Genomic DNA, 18422 nt, shown 5'->3' on the forward strand with positions numbered 1-18422 from the left:
CTCTTGAGATGTGGTAACTATATGAAATTCAAGTTTCAGGGTCCATAAACAACTTTACTGAAACACAGGCACTTCTGTTTGCTGACATACTAAGGCAGCTGTTAACAGCATGGCCTGAAATATTAAAATCTGCTCCTTTACAGGAAGTCTGCTGAGCCCTCTCCTGGCACGTCATGCTGCCAGCTCTGAATGGAAATCACTCCTGGAGCCCCTGGCTCTGTGCGGCCAACTCCTTCTTGCCCTTAGGTCCTGGCTTGAAAGTCACCTTTTCTTGTGGCCTTTCCTGAAGTCTGTCTAGAGACACTGAGCTCACTTTCACTTGTAACCTCCTTTGACGCTCTTATATGGAACTATCCTGTTCATTTACTAGTGAGCTGTTTTTCCAAAGAATCCCAGCCTGCTGAGGATGAACCCTCGCCACTGCTATATCCCTAGTGCCTGGCAGAGCGAGGATCTGTGAAATGCATGGACCAGGCCAGTTACTTAAACCAACCAAAGCCTCCCCCAGACCCCAGTCTCTCAACACCAAACAGCCAAGCCTGAAGAGACTGCTCTGGCTTTGGACATCACAGTGCAGTCTGAGACACAAAACAAGCAGCCAAAATAAAACTGGTTATGTTTCTCAAAGGTTTGAGAAGTTACCTATAGCAACAAAGTTGATCTGTAAGTTAGAGACACAATGTGCTTTATGTTTATGCCAAGAGGAATGGGGGAAAACAGGATCTCCCACTTCCCAGCTTCTGGTGAGGAGTGACAGGTGCCTGGCACCTGCTTTGATCCTCCCGCCTTCGTCTGCCCACTGCCCGTCACTGGGGCCTGGCATTTCAGCGGTATTCAGTCCTGATTAAAGCATAACCTCATGCCTATAAATAGAAACCTCTTTTAAACACTAATTAAAAATAACAGGCTGGCATTTGGAATCTCCTATAAACAAAAATATAAGAGCTGAAATAAACAGCAACAGTTGCATGTTTGATCTGTGCTGAGATGGGTAAAAAGCTACATATGTTTCCTCTGGAGTTTTTCAATTAACTCCTGAATTTATGTGAGGGTTTTTAAATGTATAACAAATGCCAATCTTACCTTTTAATCTAATAATGAGCAGGCTTTTCTTGACTTATTCCATAATTGTGAAAATAATTTTAATAATATTTTATTTAACCCAACATGTCCAAAATATCATTCTGACACTGTAATCGATAAGGAGAAATTACTAAGACATTCCGCTTCTCTTTATACTATGACTTCAGAACCCACGTATTTCAGCACAACAGCCACAGGCCAAGTGCCCAACAGCTACATGGGCTAATGGCCACCATACTAGACTGTGCAGCTTTCAAACGTTCATTTATTCTCAAATGAACAGAAATCAAATATGTTTGCTTTTTAAGAGTTTTATATAAGAGAATTTTTCTGTGTGGGTTTTTTTACTTAAGATGACTAAATACATTATTTATTATTTTATGTATTAAAAAAAGACCCTGGAACTCATCTTAGGATTCACATTGCATTCTTCATAATAAGCTAAAAGATATTAAGGACCACATCATATTGCTTTCCCACAAGCATCCAATTTTGCTTTTCAAACCACGGCTGTTAAGATTTAGTTTTCATTTCCTTTACACATGGCTCCCTTCCTGTTCTAACTGAATGCAACCAAGAAGCTCTGCGCGTCTGAGCCAAGTTTCCTTAATATGCAACAGGACGGCGCCACCGTCATGCACACGACGATGCACCCAAGTTCATAATTCAGAAACCTTCCGTTCATCCGCTCATTCCTTCAGGAGACTTACGTCTGTCTTAACAATTTAAGAGGAAAGGGGGGGAAACTCAGGACTTAAAAACGCCGTGGTAATGACCAGGGTCAGAGGCCCCTACTGGAGCACGCACAACCAGGGAAGCAGTTTCAACAGTTTGGGACACAATGGGGCCATCAACCTTCACCAGCAGTGAGGGCCCACGGTTTAAACCCTGAGGGTGTTCTTCTTACCTCAGCATCCTGCTCCGAGAGGTGGTACGTCCTCTCAAGGCTTTGCAGAGTTCGTGGAGTCACAGTCTTCTGCTCCAAGAGATGCTCCAAAAGCAAGACCAGTTGGTCTGGAAGAAGCTGAGGACAAAACCACACAGCCTGTGAAGATGCCATTCAGCTTACAAGATATTAAGCCCAAATGTTCAGACCAAAGCCAGCCAAACCAGGGTAACCTGGGCACTTGCAGTGACTGTCTGAAACATGGCAAGACTGGAGACCTGACTCTGGTAAAACCTCAAGGTTTACACTGCTTCTCCAAAGACACTGCATTCCGGCGCCTGATGAAGTCTTACTTTCCTTGGGTTTTTCATGAAAGTTCTATATTTAAGGGCAGATCAAAACTGTGTTTATCTTTTTTTTAGGTTGTACACCATGAATTTTTTTTTTAGATGTACAGTGTGATGACAATGTACATATACACCGTGAATGATAAAAACTATGCTTATCTTAAAACATTGCCATGGTTTTATTAGATCTTTTTCTTTACAGGATGCATATGCCAAAAAATGTCATTTAGCCTAGACAGATACTCAAGAAACCATCTGATTTTAGGTAAACACATGAAAGTTTAACAGAAATAAGAAGCAACTTTCTTATTTCCTTCTTTAAAATATAAATCTTGCAAATGTACACCAAGAAATAAAAAGCATGCAATAAAACTTAGAGCCATGTCTCATAACCAATTATAAAAACTGTACGTTTACTATTCCATCAGAAAAAAGGTTGTTATGTGTGATTATATACATACATACACTCACCCACCCCACCTACACAAGGTCACTCACATTCCTGAGTTTCATACAGGGTAAGTAAAAATGGCATTACCATTTAAAGACAAAAAGAGGAAGATGTTTTTATATATTAATAGCTCAAAAATAACACAAACTAATCTGTGAAGAAACAATACTTGTGAAATCCAAGAACTTAACATATCTGTCTTACTCACTCTACCAGTTCCTAGACCAGCCTCTAGCACAGAACAGAACTCAAACTACTGACAAAAGAAAAACAAGAAATCAATTTAAGATGCCTCTGGTAGGAACCAAAAAATATTTATTCTAAAATGAAGGTTTTAAAAGAATTACTATGAATTCCACTATTCTCGACATTTAGCTTTTCTCCATTCCTACCTATGCCCAGATAATCCTTGTCAACTAACCCAAATTTACAGTTCTGAAAGTCAATACTATAGCAATAGAATATTCGCAAGAACACCTGGATTTTAATCTCTACTTTGTTCTCTAAAAGAAATTTTTAAAATTATTGGTTTCTCCCCCATCCTCTCTTTACCGTTCAGCCCCCAAGTGTGCACTCCGCCTCTGCCTCCTGCCTCCATTCACATACACACTTTTCCAAACCATGCTTGTAGGAAAGCCCAGTAGAGACCGCATACATGACATTTACCATGGAATTCCACAAAGACAGCACTTTCCATTATTTTCTCATCTCACTTTCCTAAGGTCTAATAAAACCCCCACTTCCCTCTAGACAGACGGACACAAAGGCACAACACTTGATTCTTGGCTATTTTCATTTCATAACATCACTCCATCTGCTAAAGAGTCAAGGGTGGATCCTCTCTCAGGCTGACAGACTGAAAGGTGCTTCAGCAAAAACATGGTTACAACTCAGCACTGACCCTGTGAGGTTATACAGGAGAACACTTAATTTCCTTCCATTAAAACTATTGTGTTTGTAAGATGCTTTAAAGATATCATTTACAACATAATGACCAGGACCAAAAAGCCAGTTTTCATTTTCTACAGTTTCAGACACAGGAGGCTACTTTAAATATCTTGTTATTAAATCTGTTTTATAAAACAGACCAAGTCCAGAACCACAGCTGCTGTGGAGCATCCATACCATACCCTTGTACACCATTCACACGATGAGCACTTGGCCAGCGGGCCCTCGTGGCCCCGGGCAGAGGGAGGCATCTCACCCAGCCTCTGGCACTCCTGACCAGGAAGCAGAGCTGAGACTCCGTGTGCGCCCCGGCACCCCAGGTTCCCTCACGCTCTTTCCCATCCATTTCCCTGCAGTCTCCCTCTCTGGATCTTCCTTCCCTACGTTCCAAGAGGGGCTTTCCTCTGGTGGAGGCTAAACCTTCAGCCCCAGCCCTGATTGTAACCCTCATTCCCCGCTAAGGCCACTCCCTGACTGCCCTCCTGCACTTGAACCCTTCTCACCGAGTCTATTCTTTCTCCTCAAAATGGTCAGTCCCCATCCCATGGCTACATCCCTTCCCAAAACGTGCTCCACGTGCCTCCACCCCCAACTCCCCCCCACCCCACCCCACCAACTGCAGTGGCCTGGCTGGTGCCTGTCCAGCAGCAGCCCACCTGCCTGTACAGGCGCAGGGTGGGGGGTGTCCCCAGATCAGGTCAGAATGGCTGGCCAGTCCTGCAGCCCCATGAGCACTCTCAAAATTGATAAGCAGTGCTTCCACAGGCAGCCAAATCAGGGTAGCCACAGCTACGCAAGAAGACAGCTTCTACGGAAAGGCCCAGCCTGACACAGCACAGAACACCCATCACCTGGGGGTGGGGGGCCTCAGTCACTAACTAAACGCAGCAGGAACAAGCCCAGCCAATTTGTGGAATTACAGAGAAGGAAGGAGTAGAAAGAAAAGCATCTCCCTATTATATGCCTGAGCTTACAAAGAGGCCTATTGTCAGTTGAGGATTTGGTTTAGACTAGAGAGACCCAGGGAGGAAAAAAAACCCTGGCTAAGATGACCAGTTTGGTCTTCAACTTACCCTAACTGGATTTAACCAATCAACTCCACTTCAAAGTCAGAGTTACTGATATGTGATCCTATCAAAATATCTGGATTCACACTTTTACCTCTCTTGCAGTTTCCTTATAAACAAAAAGTTCATACATACCTGCACAGAGAAACAGAATCAAGAGGATCTCTGCAAGTTTCTGTCCTCTCCTAATTTTACACCATGGAAAAATACTTAAGACTAAGCCCCCTGACTTAAGATGGGCAGCCAAGAGGGAAGGGAGGGGAGTCAAGCCTGGGCGGTTATTTGTTAAGTTTAATTTACTTTAATTGGAGAAAGGTAAAGAGCAGGCATGCACACACCCCACCAGCTCTCCCTCCTCCTTCACTAAGGCATCCCATGACTGATGCAAGAACCGGCTTGTTCAGAGGCAAGCAGAGGCACCAAGGACCAACACAGAGAAGGAGAACATTCCTCCATAATGTGCAGCATTCTTCAGAATGGACTTGTGCAAATGACTTTCAGTAAACAACTTGTAGCCATCTGGCTTTCAACTGTAACTCTTCTAATGGGGGGGGGGTGTATTTCAAATCAGTGATCAAATGCTATTTCAGTACACAGAAAACAAAACTAATTCAGTATCCTTCACTCACAAATGAGTGAGTAAACATTACATAATTTTCACATAAGATTAAAGATTGAAAAGAGGATATTAAAGCAAAAATGTGGTAAGTCGCTCACTTTAATACAGCACATTTCTCTTTGTAAAATAAACATTTACTCCCTATAAAACCACCCTATAATGAAAAAGAAGCACTAAGTAATAAACTAAAATGTTTGCAAAGCAACTGAGAGATATTATACATGAGCAATCGAGCGCAGACACAGTGCTGGGCGCCACCCGCCCTGGCAGCTGGCACAGCAGCACTGGGAAATGCTGTGTGGGTCACTCCACTCCCACCCACGTAGAAATCAAATTAAATTTCACATGACTTCTAGGCCAACTGTGTTTAATACAGCACTACGGAGCGGGGTGGAGACAGACACGGCTTTAGTCACACCGTGGAGTGATTAAGAAAAATAAAGTGCTTGCTCAGCGCATTATCTCCTGAGAAAGCAGCCCCTTCTAACATGATAGAAAGGACCTGCCTTTATTTCCGAGGGTCTAGTAGCACTCACACCCACAGTTCAACAGTGATAGGAATAGAAAGTTCTTTCCTTTGCACAAACAAGGAACTCATGACGGGGTTATTATTTTTTCCATATGGAAACCAGCTTGGTATTTTTAAAATGCATCTGCCTCAGAAACTCAGACAAAGTAGGTATGGGGTGCCAAAGTCATGTGGGTACTTGAAATAGAGAACTTCACAACACTGGCAGACTTAACTCGAACACAGGAAACAAAACACCAAAGAAGGTCAAGTCAATACAATGAGATTTGTTAAGAATTTTAGAAGTCTGTATTCTTGCTCTAAACATGGAGGATTCCATGACTGCTAATTACCCAGAAATGCACAAAGAGAGAAGAAAAGTCTACCTTGTAATTTTTTCCCAGTCAACCTAAGGGTTGAGGCAAGCCGCGCAAGTCTGAACAGTTCTAAAGGGTTTCTACGCAGGCTCTTGGAAAGAAAATATGGATTTTCCAAAGCCACCCTCCAAGTCTACAAGGAGCACAAAGAAAACAAACCCTGTCTCTTTCCGAAGCCTCGCAGCTTCTTACTGCTGTCACGGGAGCATCACTCACTCCTGGCTCCCTGAAGACCACCCACACGACCGAGGCCCCTCCACCACTTCTTCCATAAGTAGGACTCTGAAAGGGCCAGCTAGCCTCGATCAGATAATGTTCCCAAACGCATCTCACTACTGACCTTCCACAGGCGGGACCAACACAAGGAACCCAGGGCACGGAAATGTCCATGTCAACGGCTGCACCCCTCCAAAAGCAAAGGCGGGCACCTCCCCTTGCAGCCCAGCTGGTGAGCTGCAGCCGCACACGAAGGAAGTCTCAGAGAGGCTTCCAGACGGGGAGTGAGCCTGGGACTAATGCAGCCTCCGAATGACAGTGGCATGAGTTCTATTATTACCCCATTATCACTCTGGGATCTGTGCCTAAATGAAGCATGCTTCCTCCCTGATGCCATTTCCTTTTATCCTGGCTGGAGACTAAAAGCGGATCAATGGGGGCAATACGTATGATGTCACTTCACTTTACAGCAACAGCCTCCCTCTCTTTCAGTTTGTCTGAAATACACAGAAAGATCAATTCTTCCCAAAAATGGTTAAAAAATGCTTAGGGAGCATTCTTCTTCCAGAAAAGCATTCTCTGCTATATTTGTCTATGTTACTACGGCAGGAACTGTTTACACTGAACAAAAACAGAAGAAATGGGGGAGGGAGGAAAATCTCAAATTCTCCGGTACGCTGGCTCAAATTCAACACAAGCAGGGTCCAAACCAGAATCAGGGCGGCTGACCTTTCAAAGTCACACATTTTCTGGCATAGAGGCACAAAAGAGACAGCAGTTGTCCTTTGCCCCTTGGATTAAAAAGGTAATCCCACAGATGTAAAAGGTCTTTTAAGTAAGATGTCCCCCAAAGTCTTACAAACTTCTTTTTACTCTTCTCAGAAAACATACCCGCCAAACTACACACTCTCAGGTGCCCCCAAGGTCCACAGGTGTGACAGCAAATTGTTCTCATTCATATACTCTTCCTATTAAGAGCAACAAAGAACTCTGACTAAAGGACACAAGACAGAACTTAAATATATCAAGTTATCTTTCAGATGCTGTTTCAAACTAAAATAAAATATGTCAAAATCTCTAAACTGTATAAATTTTCATACATTTTTGAAAATGGTGTACAATGAAGATAAAATCTACGAGGTTCCTCAAAACAAGAGTTCTTCCTCACAATCCAAAAAGAAACACAAAATCCAGAGTATCAGAACTCTGTTGAAGCTGACTCTGTCTGCTCCAAACACTGGCCAGGGCTATGGCCCTCACATCACCGATCTTTCATCTGTCATTTTCTTAATGATAAACATTTTTAAGCGAGAAAAATGAACTATTTAATAAAATATACATAGGCAAGTGTCTGGCCAAGATCTGTTGTCAATGAGAATATCATGATAAAATGAAAACATTTAGTCTAAAATTACAACTTGTATAAAACTTGCAGAAAAACCCAGTTGATCTAAACTGCTCCTGAAAACAAAACTTTCGAAAGAAAAACCATCCTCTCCATGTTGAAGAAAAAGAATACATTTTAAAGAACTGCCAAATTTAAGAGTAGAAGTCTCTGGTTCATATTATTTTGGGGACAGAAATTTGATTTGCCAACCAATCAAAGTCACCAAATAAAATAATGAAAAATGAAAATTATTTTCTTCAAAATAAAGGAATCAATGAAGAGACATATTTATCCAACATAATCAGTATTTCTGATTATCAAACATCTTTATACACAGTATGTCTACAGACAAATTTTAGGAAAACTCAAGCATATTTATATAACCCATTTTACACACACAAAAAGTATATACTGTATTTTGGGAAAAACAAGTCTAACAGCTGCAGCTGAAAAAGATTACCAAGGTTTTGAGCCATGGTTTTGTTTTGGTGCTTCCAAAAGTGACACCACAGTGATCAAAATACACACCATTATTAGCAAAGATTATCTGAAATAATTCATTGGCATAAATCATTCTCAAATCTCACTCATGTCAGATTACAAAGGTCAAATTTTCATGCGCTAACACTTTCCTAACTTTTGTAAAAATATTATTAGCCAAACTGTATGCAATTTGATACAAAGCATATTATTTAAACTACATAAAATGCAATCCTCTTGTCAGTTCTTATAATCATGTACACTAATGGTTTATGTCATAACAGTTTGGAAAATAAATCTTTGTAAACACTCAAACTGAAAATTCCAAAATATTTTACAAGAGATGCTTGGTATCTTTGTGTCTGCTTTCCCTATTCAGAAACTTGCCAGACCAATAACCAAAGGGGCCAAAGGGATACCATTCCTGATCTGAATTTTATGCTTCTTAAGAAAACTATTGGTCATGAAGAAGAAACTATAAATTCCTAAAGGATTCAGTCCATTCATCCTGTCAGGACAACACTCCTGCTCCATGTAGGGCTTAAGCGTTCTAAAGAATTTGGAACACTCGAAACACTCAGATACTTCTAACTTCTGGAATTCACAGGTTTTTAGTTTGTTTTTTCAATAGAAATCTGCTTCCTTTCTTTAGAATTAATGCTCTTATCTAAGTTAATACTGTATTTAATAATTTATCTTCCAAAAGAGTATACATTTATCTTAAGTAAGAGTATAGGTTTTATGAATCTGAATTCCTAAGTTATAAAGTGATATTTTCTAATTCAAAATTGTTTGCATACCAACTAATTTATGACTTTCAAAAGCCCAGCATATGAAAAGACCTTTATTGTGAGAACTGACAGTCAAAATCTGTGTGTCAAAATCATGGCTATGGTATATAACCATCACACAACAGAATATTAAGCAGCTACTAAAAAGAATGAGATGTAACTGTTTCTGTAGAATCCTAAAATGGAAAGAAATGTTATTAAGTGGGTGATAAGTTAGGAAGAGAACGTAGATTATGGCCGATTTCTGTGAATAACCTTCTAAAGATACATAAAAAGAAATAAACTCTTGCCATCAACTTCTTCCCTAGTATCCTACATGAGCTGCCTAAAGTTTTTTTCTGCCTCTAGATCAAGCTGAACTATTTTTCTTAAATCATGTTAAAAATTTCCTAGTACTTTACTTAAAAGAGAGGAGATCCACTTTATAAAGAAATTTAATACTGCAATCTCAGCACTGAAATGCATAAATGATTAAAGCATATGCTCTAGCAAAGTACTGAGCTAGAGACCTGGAAACCAAGGTCTTCTGCAAAGCAGTTAGTTAAAAGTAGATCCCCTAGCAGGAGTGTGCACCAAGAAATCTATCACAGTCTCAGATTCTTAGTCATAACAACAATATCTGAAAGCAACATAGATCTCGAAAGTGTTGATGTCAATATTCTCTAAGCAGAGATGAATAATACCATTAAATCTAAGACGTAAGTTGTGTGCAAGCAATGCTCAAATATTCAAAGAATTATAGAGCACTTCCCTTGCTGCAATCTATTCAAAGTCAGTCCTCAACACAAGGGTTTATAAGGCATAAAGAATAAAAAAGGAAAAAACAAGGAAATATAGAAAGAATTTAAAATTTTCCAAATGCTTTGAAAATACACATAAAGCATGGCATTGGTCACATGCTCAGATTTTTATGTCGTCATTTATAATACAAATGAACCATCAAATATTTCCAGAGTTTTTTCCCAAGGGAAAATCAGTAACTGTAATTTCACTCAAACCCAGAATTTCTTCCTTTCTTTAACTTCTGCTATTACTCCCAATATGTCAAAATCAGATAATCTGTGAGAGATAGATAATCTGTTACAAATTTAGTACTTCTAGAAAATAACTGCATCAACATTAGATTCTTTTAACATTCAGTTGAGTTTATTCTGTATAGCCCTACGTTCCTGGTAAAAAGCGGTCTATAATGTACACAAAATTAAGGTGTTCATATGCACAAACAGAGGCTTTCCCAGGTGGCTCAGTGGTAAAAAAAAAAAAAAAAAAATCCATCCTTCTGCCAATGCAGGAGACCTAGGTTTGATTCCCAAGTCAGGAAGATCCCTTGGAGAAGTAAACGGCAACCCACTTCAGTATTCTTGCTTGGGAAATGGCATGACAGAGGAGTCTGGCGGGTGACAGTCCATGAAGTTGCAAAGAGTTGGACATGACTTAAGAGACTAAACAATATTCCTAAGGATTAGGGATAGTCAGTCTGAAAACAGTGGTTTCCTCCATTACTTACAGGTGATTAGCAAGTGGGATGGGAAAAAAAAACAGGATTTACTGAAATTAAGTTCTTTAAAATTTTATGGATAAAAATAGGATCCTTCTCTTTTTAGTTTATATAAGTAAAGCTGAGTTCTAACAAAACCATATTTTAACCTCTATAAAAAGAATGTACCTTTTTAAGGCAACTCCTTAAGGGGTGGAACCCTATCTTGCTCATATCATGTGTCACCTACTTCATGCCAGATACTCTTATCAAATTTAAATAAAGGACTTAATGTCCAACGTGGAAAGACGGAGTAATACAAAAAAATGACTCCAAGAATAGCTGTCAAGCAACAGTTCAGTGATTTAGGTTAAAACTCTACTGAAAGAAAATTTACATAGCGACAGATGAAAATTCAAGCCACAAGTGATGCTCAGTTCTAAGCCAAAACAAGTCCCCAAAATACACAACTTAAATATATCAAAAATTTTAAAAAGTTCTGGAAACTTGTATTAATGACAGGTTTTTACTTTAAAAGTTAATGGTAAAATAACCGAAATGCCTCCTCAACTGTAGTTGGAAGCAATCAACCAAATGATGGTTCTGCAGTGTTTTTAAACAACTAATGAATAAGCTAGACTGCACTGCATATAACCCATCTCGCACGAAGCGCAAGGATCCAACAGCAGCATCTCTCACAAAGACCTGTCCTTTCGCTTTCCAGTCTCGTTAAAACTTGTCATTACAGATTATGTTTTAAAAAATTATCAAAGTTAACATCTATAAAAAAGTAAGCCACAAAAACACTATCAAGAGTTGCAAGGTGAGGAAAGGCCAGAAAAAGAGGAGGGAGAGATCAACTCATACTCTGGCGCTCAGCTTAAGACGAACGACTGAAGAACAGACACACATACACTCGAATTTTTAAGCAGATAACATAAATTCACAAACAAATTTCACTCTTGGGTATTTATTCTGGTGGAAAATACTAACATTCTATTACTCCTAGTTCCTGTCCTTTCTTCTTCATAGGTGCACAGTCAAAACAACATGAGTTATCACTTTCGTTAAGATTTTAATTTCTAATATTCTTCTTATACTTTCTACCAAACTCAAACTAAACATAAACATTAGTCGCACGTTGACAATCTGTTGTGGTTTCTGCCATAAAGTCGACAAAGACACTTATTCTTAACGATATGTACAACCAACCACAACTAAAGAGAAATGGGGGTATGAGGTGGAAGAGGGTGAAGAGTCCAAATACAAAAATTACTGCTGTCAAAATAAAGGAATCAAGTTGTTTTTACTTAATAAAAATGTGGTGAGAGTATTGTACAATTTACTATCCAATGTCTCAGTTTTCTCTCACAGAATGATTTATCGCATATAAAGCCCAGGAGTCAGATTTCACTCCAATTCCATACACTTTCGGATTCTAGTCCAGACATTTTATATCCTGGATTAACTTTGAAAAGTTTTATTGAGGAACAGAGCAAAGAATTAACTTCTTAAGGGTCACTCAGACACAGAAATTCACATTATTGAAAAAAAAACAATGGACTTAAAGAGCTTCAGGAAAAAGGCAGAGAAGTTTCACACACTTTCAAGAAATGCTTCCTTCATTTTTAACGCTTCCTTCTCTCCCTTCCACCTCAACCTCAATGCATGTGAAGGGAATAAAAGCTCTTAATGGGTCAGCATTCTGTGTGAGAGAGAAACGGCTGTCGTATGGGCACATCATGTGAGACGGTGAAACAAACAGGTGAATGGGAACCAGAACCATAAACTGAACACACGAGTGATGCCAGCTTTGTTTACCCAAAGTTGCACGCTATGTACAAAGGACTGAATAATTCATAAATTAATGTACTTCCTATCGTGATGAGAACCATTCCCAACAAGCAGACGGAAACAGTATTATAAAAATGTTCTTACTGTTATCAGAATTCAGACATTATATACAGACACACATTTATATATTATATATATAAAAGATTATTCAGATAATCTTACGTCTACTGTGAGCTCCAACTTGGACTCGTGGTCCAGACCAGCCTGAAGCTGGTTACAGGAGCAGGAACTCTGAAATTCGGCCTTGTTTGCTGCCACAGAAAAATGCTCTCACGTGAACTCAAATACATCAAAGGCAATCAACAGAAGTAAGTCTTCAAAGATGCAGAACAGACACATACTTATTAACCATGAACCTAAAATCCCAGCAGGTCTGAGACCTACCAATACCTTTTCATATTTTCTGGTTGCCATGAAGATGAGTAAACATAATGTACGTTTACTAGTAGCAAGTAAACTAATAAAATCTCAAGCATTGCAAGTTGTTATTCTGAGACTCCTGAAGCAACTTCATACAAATTGTACTCAAGTTTTGGCGTTCTTTTTTTATCTGACTTTATGTATGTATAACGTGCTCATATAAGAAAAATTTAGTAGTATTTTATAAGCATAACACATTTGAATAGCACAGAACTTTTGGAAATTACAAGAAATGTTACGACATTTCTAAGTTTTTGAGTTGTTTATTCAATTTTAATGAAAAACAGTTAAGTCTACAAAAAAGACAAACCTTCCCTCTTCTGAGTATCCAAGCTCATCTGCTTTATAAATTTTGGAATTTATGCTAAAAAAAAAAAAAGAGGAAATGAAACTATTTTCTTTGTGTAGTTTTTAAAAGGTTTTTTCTTATACAGTTAAAACTAAAAGGAGAAACTTAAAAAAATATTTTACTCTCTACATTTTAACAGAATTTCTGCAACTGTGCTTTTATGGAAGTTACAACATACCAATTATAATCTACACATTGTATTCCAGAGTGAAGCTGACTTACTCATAACAAATCAACTTGAAAAACCAGTGATCACAGACCTCCACCAAAACAAAAGGTGAACACACATTTTTAAATTTACTAAATGAAACTTCACAGACTGAAAACCATCTTCCTGCTGATTTCACAATGTAGGATCTCATCTCAGAACTTTACAAGCAGTAGTTACCTTTGAGACAAAACGTGAACAGGCTGCTCCCTCTAAGGCAAACCTAACGAAGTTTTCTAAAGAGTCAAAGTTTAAAACTTGAGCTACGTTTCCAACTAAGAATGTTTTCTAGGAATTGAGAGTAAAGACCCGAACCCTTACTATGTTTGCACACATCCCTTAACAAACAGCAAAGAGGACAGAGCTCTAGAGACTAAAGTTGACCTGCACAACACTTCTAAAGAAGGTTCCAGTCTGAGCAGTAATTTGTTACACTTTTCCTTTAAGTAAGCAGCACTTCAGAATGTATTTGTTTAACCGATCTGTTTTCCTTGAAGGTTTCGTAAATAAAATACACAGAAAAAATTACAATACCAACGCCCATGTCCTTGAATGCACTCAAAGTTCAAAATGTTTACAAGCACAACGGTGTGAAAACAAAGGCAAGAGCCCGTCAGAAGCACCAGATAGTATTTTTGAAGGCAACTAGAACTCCCATTCACATCAAATGATACCACCGTGGTAGTGGGAATGCAACCTCCACAGAATGGGCTGTTAGCTGTGAGCAAATAAGGACAGATTTATGAAGCAGAACGATCACGAGTGAACCAAACTTGGCTTTCTTTCTTGCTGAAACTCATTTGGTGGAAAGACTGAGGTTAAGAGGAGGAAAATGAGAAGGGATTTGGAAGACGGGGAAGAAACCACCTTAATTCTCCTAACGAACACCAGCTGACGGCCCCGGGCCCGACCTGGAAGGAGGAAAACTTACTTACTGAGGCTCCCGTCGGGGCGCAGGCCGGAGCCCAGAGTCCGCCCGGATCCGTCTCGGGCGTCGGCTGATATCGGCAGCGGCCGGCGCGCGCCGCCTCCGCCTCCCGGGCCAATCCCCGGAGAGGCCACCGCCGCGCCCGCCCCGCCCCGCGGGCCAGCCGAGCAGGGTTCCCACCGTGCGGCGCCCCTTCCCAGCCACACCCCTGGCCCCCACCCCGCCCCGCCAGTCAGCTCCCACCCAGTAATTACTCTAATTAGAAGTTTTAGTCTCAGCAGTTAAACAATGTAAGAACCAGTCCCAACACAGCCTGCAATTCAAATGGCTTTGAGAACAAAGACAATCATAGCTGTGGCAATTTTTCTTCTAATTTATAGAATGTGAAGACTTTCTCTCATTGCTCACTGTACTTTAAAAAAAAAGCTTAGCCTCTAGTGTACATGCCACTTTACAAGGATATTAGCGTGTCTATGGAAAAGTACCAGACCATGCCCTCCTGTTACAACAAAGACAAAATAAAAAGAAAAGAAAAAATACCATTTCCGAAAAATGAATATTGAACTTGTGAGTTTAGTCTCTCCTGCAGAAGAACATTCACAAACGTTCCTGGATCACCTGGTAGACAGGTGAAAGATGTACAAAGATATGGGAGGGTTGTTTTCTTTTCAGTTTACAGATTATGTGAATAAAAGGGAAAACTACCCAGGACATCTTTCTAGTAAACAATCTGCATAATGCTTAATTAGTCCTGGTGGAATGATTAGGCCTATCTTCCCCAGAAATTGATAGTCCCCAGAAATTGATGGTCCATTCACAGTTCTGAGTATTAATCTCTTCAGTCCAGTTTGAGATGTACAGGGGATATTTCAGGAAGAGGAAAATTATAACCATAAAACATGTGCTTAGAAAAATCAAAAACAAACAAAAAACACTCCAGAAAAGCCTTTCTCTACTTCCTTTTCCAGTTCTGGTTTGATCTTTAAAGCAATCTGCATCCATTTTAGAATTACTGAACAATCTAGAAATTAAGTTAATGTGAAAGACTATAGAAAACTAATAAAAACCACTGCCTCAAAAACATTGCATAAAATAGGTTGTATGACCCATGTCTTCCCCTAGATATATACTTCAAAAACATTTTCATTTTTTCAAAATTTCAGGTAACTATGGTTTTCAGTCCCACTCCATGCATTTACTAGGTATGTTCTAAAATTTCTCCATTTTTAAATGAAGAAATCTTAATTGCCACACTGGAAAATTAATTTAGTACTTTATTTTGTTACAAAATGCTATGTTTGTTTAGCAGCTAAATTTGCCTCTCTAAATATTAATGGCAGGTATCAGAACACAACTCTATAAAGTTTCACTGCAGTAACCACCTTAAAAGTTAATCTCTTTTAATAACAAAAGCAACTAATTTCAAGTTAAAACAAGTAGAAAATAAAAAACAAAACCAAATGCAAACAATTTCAAATACGAAACAAAACCAAATGCAGACACTTTCAAATGTTAATGTGTCTATCTCACCTAAAACTTTAAAGCCCTGAAAGTAACAGGACATTCCAAAATACTTAAACCAAGAAAACCAGGTGCCTGAGAAATAAAAACTTTAAAAGGATTACCAAACACTTGTGCAGATAAAATAAACACAACGAGCAACTGAGGACACAAGAAAGCTCCTTCAGGAAAGAGCTTATATTCCCCCAAATTTATCTTTTCCAAAATTCCCCACCAAGTCAAGATCTAAATCTTTAAATGCTTTAAAAGTTTTCTTAGCTAAATCTATCTTGTGTGCAACACAGGACACCGCTCTTTAAATGTTAGGAACATTAGTAAGTTTGAGGCATATTTTCAAATGTATCACATTAAAATTAGTCAATTTTTCAAATGAATTTTTTCAGTTGGGAAAATGCATGATAGCCACCTTCAGATAATTAGCAAATATTCTTCAGTAAGACAAGAATAAAAAAAAAGTTACAAAATACACCAAAATGTTCTTGCAAAAGTAAACATCTAACAGGCAAGCACCATGACCCAATTTCAGAATTTACCTTTAAAAGGAAAAAGCCGTAGCTGATTAAGCTGTTGGTCTGCAATTCTGCTTTAAGTTCAAAAGGTAGAGAGCAAGAGATAAGATAAAAATCACATACCACATGCTGTCCTCAGAGTATCTCCACCTAAGACAAGAGTTCTCACCATCATCAGATTTCAGTACTCACTGATTCCAATACTATTTGTTCAAGCTCTTTTTATAAATACCATTTTCCCCTCTGCAAGCCAAATCAATAGCCCTATCCCATGAAATTATTATTTTTTGAAGGAAACCCTATCTGGGAAACGTTTTCCCCCCTTTCCTAAGCAGAGCACAGTCGTTTGCCGGCCAGCACTGCTGGAGCCACCTGTGCCTCACACCCGCCTCCTAATGCCCTTCAACACGGAGGTGGGTGACTCCTTTCCAAGGCAAGTCCCCAAATGCCACTTCCAATTCTGCGGGGTCGGCTGACCGGCTGGACTTGCCCTAAATCCTTGCACTTCTTGCTTCCCGCTGCTCTCAACTAACTTAATCTAAGTTTAATTACGAAGACTGACATCTGTCCTCGGAGTCTGTTCCTCTCTCAAAGCAAGGAATGATTCAAATTAGAAGCATGAGGACAATGGATTATTAATGAAAGAAACTAAAATCCAAGTATCCTGGTCTCAGTGGAGCTGCGGCTGTGGTGCAGCAACCGTGGAACTCTCTTGGTTCCAGAGCCGAGATTCCGGTGAGTGCGCGGGATCCCTCACTACGGACAGAAGCCCTGAGTTTTTCGCCAGAGGACAGAGCCACCAGCGTCCACCGGGAAGGGACAGCAAGTCTCCGCAGGGAAGAAATGGTGTATGTTTGGGGGCGGAAGGGGGGTGTATGGGTGGGGAGGGCGGTTTAGGGAATCTCATGTGACTCCAGCCCCAAAGCCCGACTCCAGGAACGGTTCAACCACGCAAGGGGTTCTTCCTCCCTACTCTGGACACTCACCCGACACTGGCTGTGAGGACCCGGCTTAAGTCCGCCACCCGTGACACTGTCCAGGGCGGCCTCGTGGCCTGAGCATCAGCCCACCGCGCGCGGAAGGCACTGCCAGGGTGAGACAGTAGTGGGGCGGGGGGCGGGGGCGGGGGCGGGGAAGGGGTGGGGTTGCCGGGGGCAACCGCGAAGGGGCAACCTGGTCCTACCCCGCCCCCTCTCTCCAGAGCTGCGGCCCGCTCTCCGCACCGCACTGCGCGCTCCGTGTGCCGGCCCTGCCTGCTGCAGGCGATGAAACTATCCCTGAATAACCGTCCTTTCCTCCGAACGCCTCAACAGCCGGCACTGGGAGCACCTTCCCGCGAGTCATCTACAACCCGGGTCTAAGCCCGCCGGGCTACTCACCTAGTGACCTTGGGCGCAAGTTCTGCGACTTTCCTTCTCCCATCCATTAAAAACTCCACCCCGCTCTCAAGGGTGTCAGCAAAGGGTCAGGAAATCAGGAAACAACAACCCCTGGCGCCCTCTCCATCTTTATAAAGACCCTCTCCGCTGGCTCTCGGGAGTGAATCTACAATGGCCCACCGTTCTCCCCAAAGCTCCTTCAAAGACCAACTGTGCAGACAAGTAGCAGAGGGTGAAGAATGCAGCCAGAACCAGTTGCCCACGATGCTCCTCTCTCCTCCCCGGAGATTTCCAGGGTCTCCCCCAACCCTCTTCATCAGGCCCGCAGTCTTGTAAGGACTTGGATTATTACACCCACTTTGCCCACCACGGCCAGGCTGGAGGAGTTTCACTAATTTGCACAACTCTGAGCCCCGACTTCCCATCTCTCTGTCCTCTGACTAAAACTATGACATGTGTGACCAAATGTGTGTTGTTCAATATGCTCATTTCCAGTTCCGATCCCAATGTGAACCTATATCCCCCTGCCTGGAATTCTCTTGTGCTCACTATGTGAATCACTTTCCTAGGGCTACCTTTTTCAAGAAGCCTCCCAGAAACAATTTGTGCTTTTTGGG

At 40.7% G+C, this 18422-nt stretch overlaps 1 protein-coding gene across 7 annotated transcripts in view; it reads right to left on the reverse strand.

Moving 5' to 3' along the window:
* AOPEP (aminopeptidase O (putative)) overlaps positions 1 to 18422 on the reverse strand; it is a 413124-nt gene that overhangs the window by 21342 nt on the left and 373360 nt on the right. For all 7 annotated transcript variants that reach the window (XM_069575754.1, XM_069575752.1, XM_069575749.1 and 4 more), the window contains exon 14: positions 1991 to 2107. In XM_069575754.1, the coding sequence (XP_069431855.1) occupies positions 1991 to 2107 (117 nt within the window). The remainder of the gene's footprint in view (positions 1 to 1990; positions 2108 to 18422) is intronic.

Source organism: Ovis canadensis, chromosome 2 (assembly GCF_042477335.2).
Source record: "Ovis canadensis isolate MfBH-ARS-UI-01 breed Bighorn chromosome 2, ARS-UI_OviCan_v2, whole genome shotgun sequence".
In the NCBI taxonomy this organism is placed as follows: domain Eukaryota; kingdom Metazoa; phylum Chordata; class Mammalia; order Artiodactyla; family Bovidae; genus Ovis; species Ovis canadensis.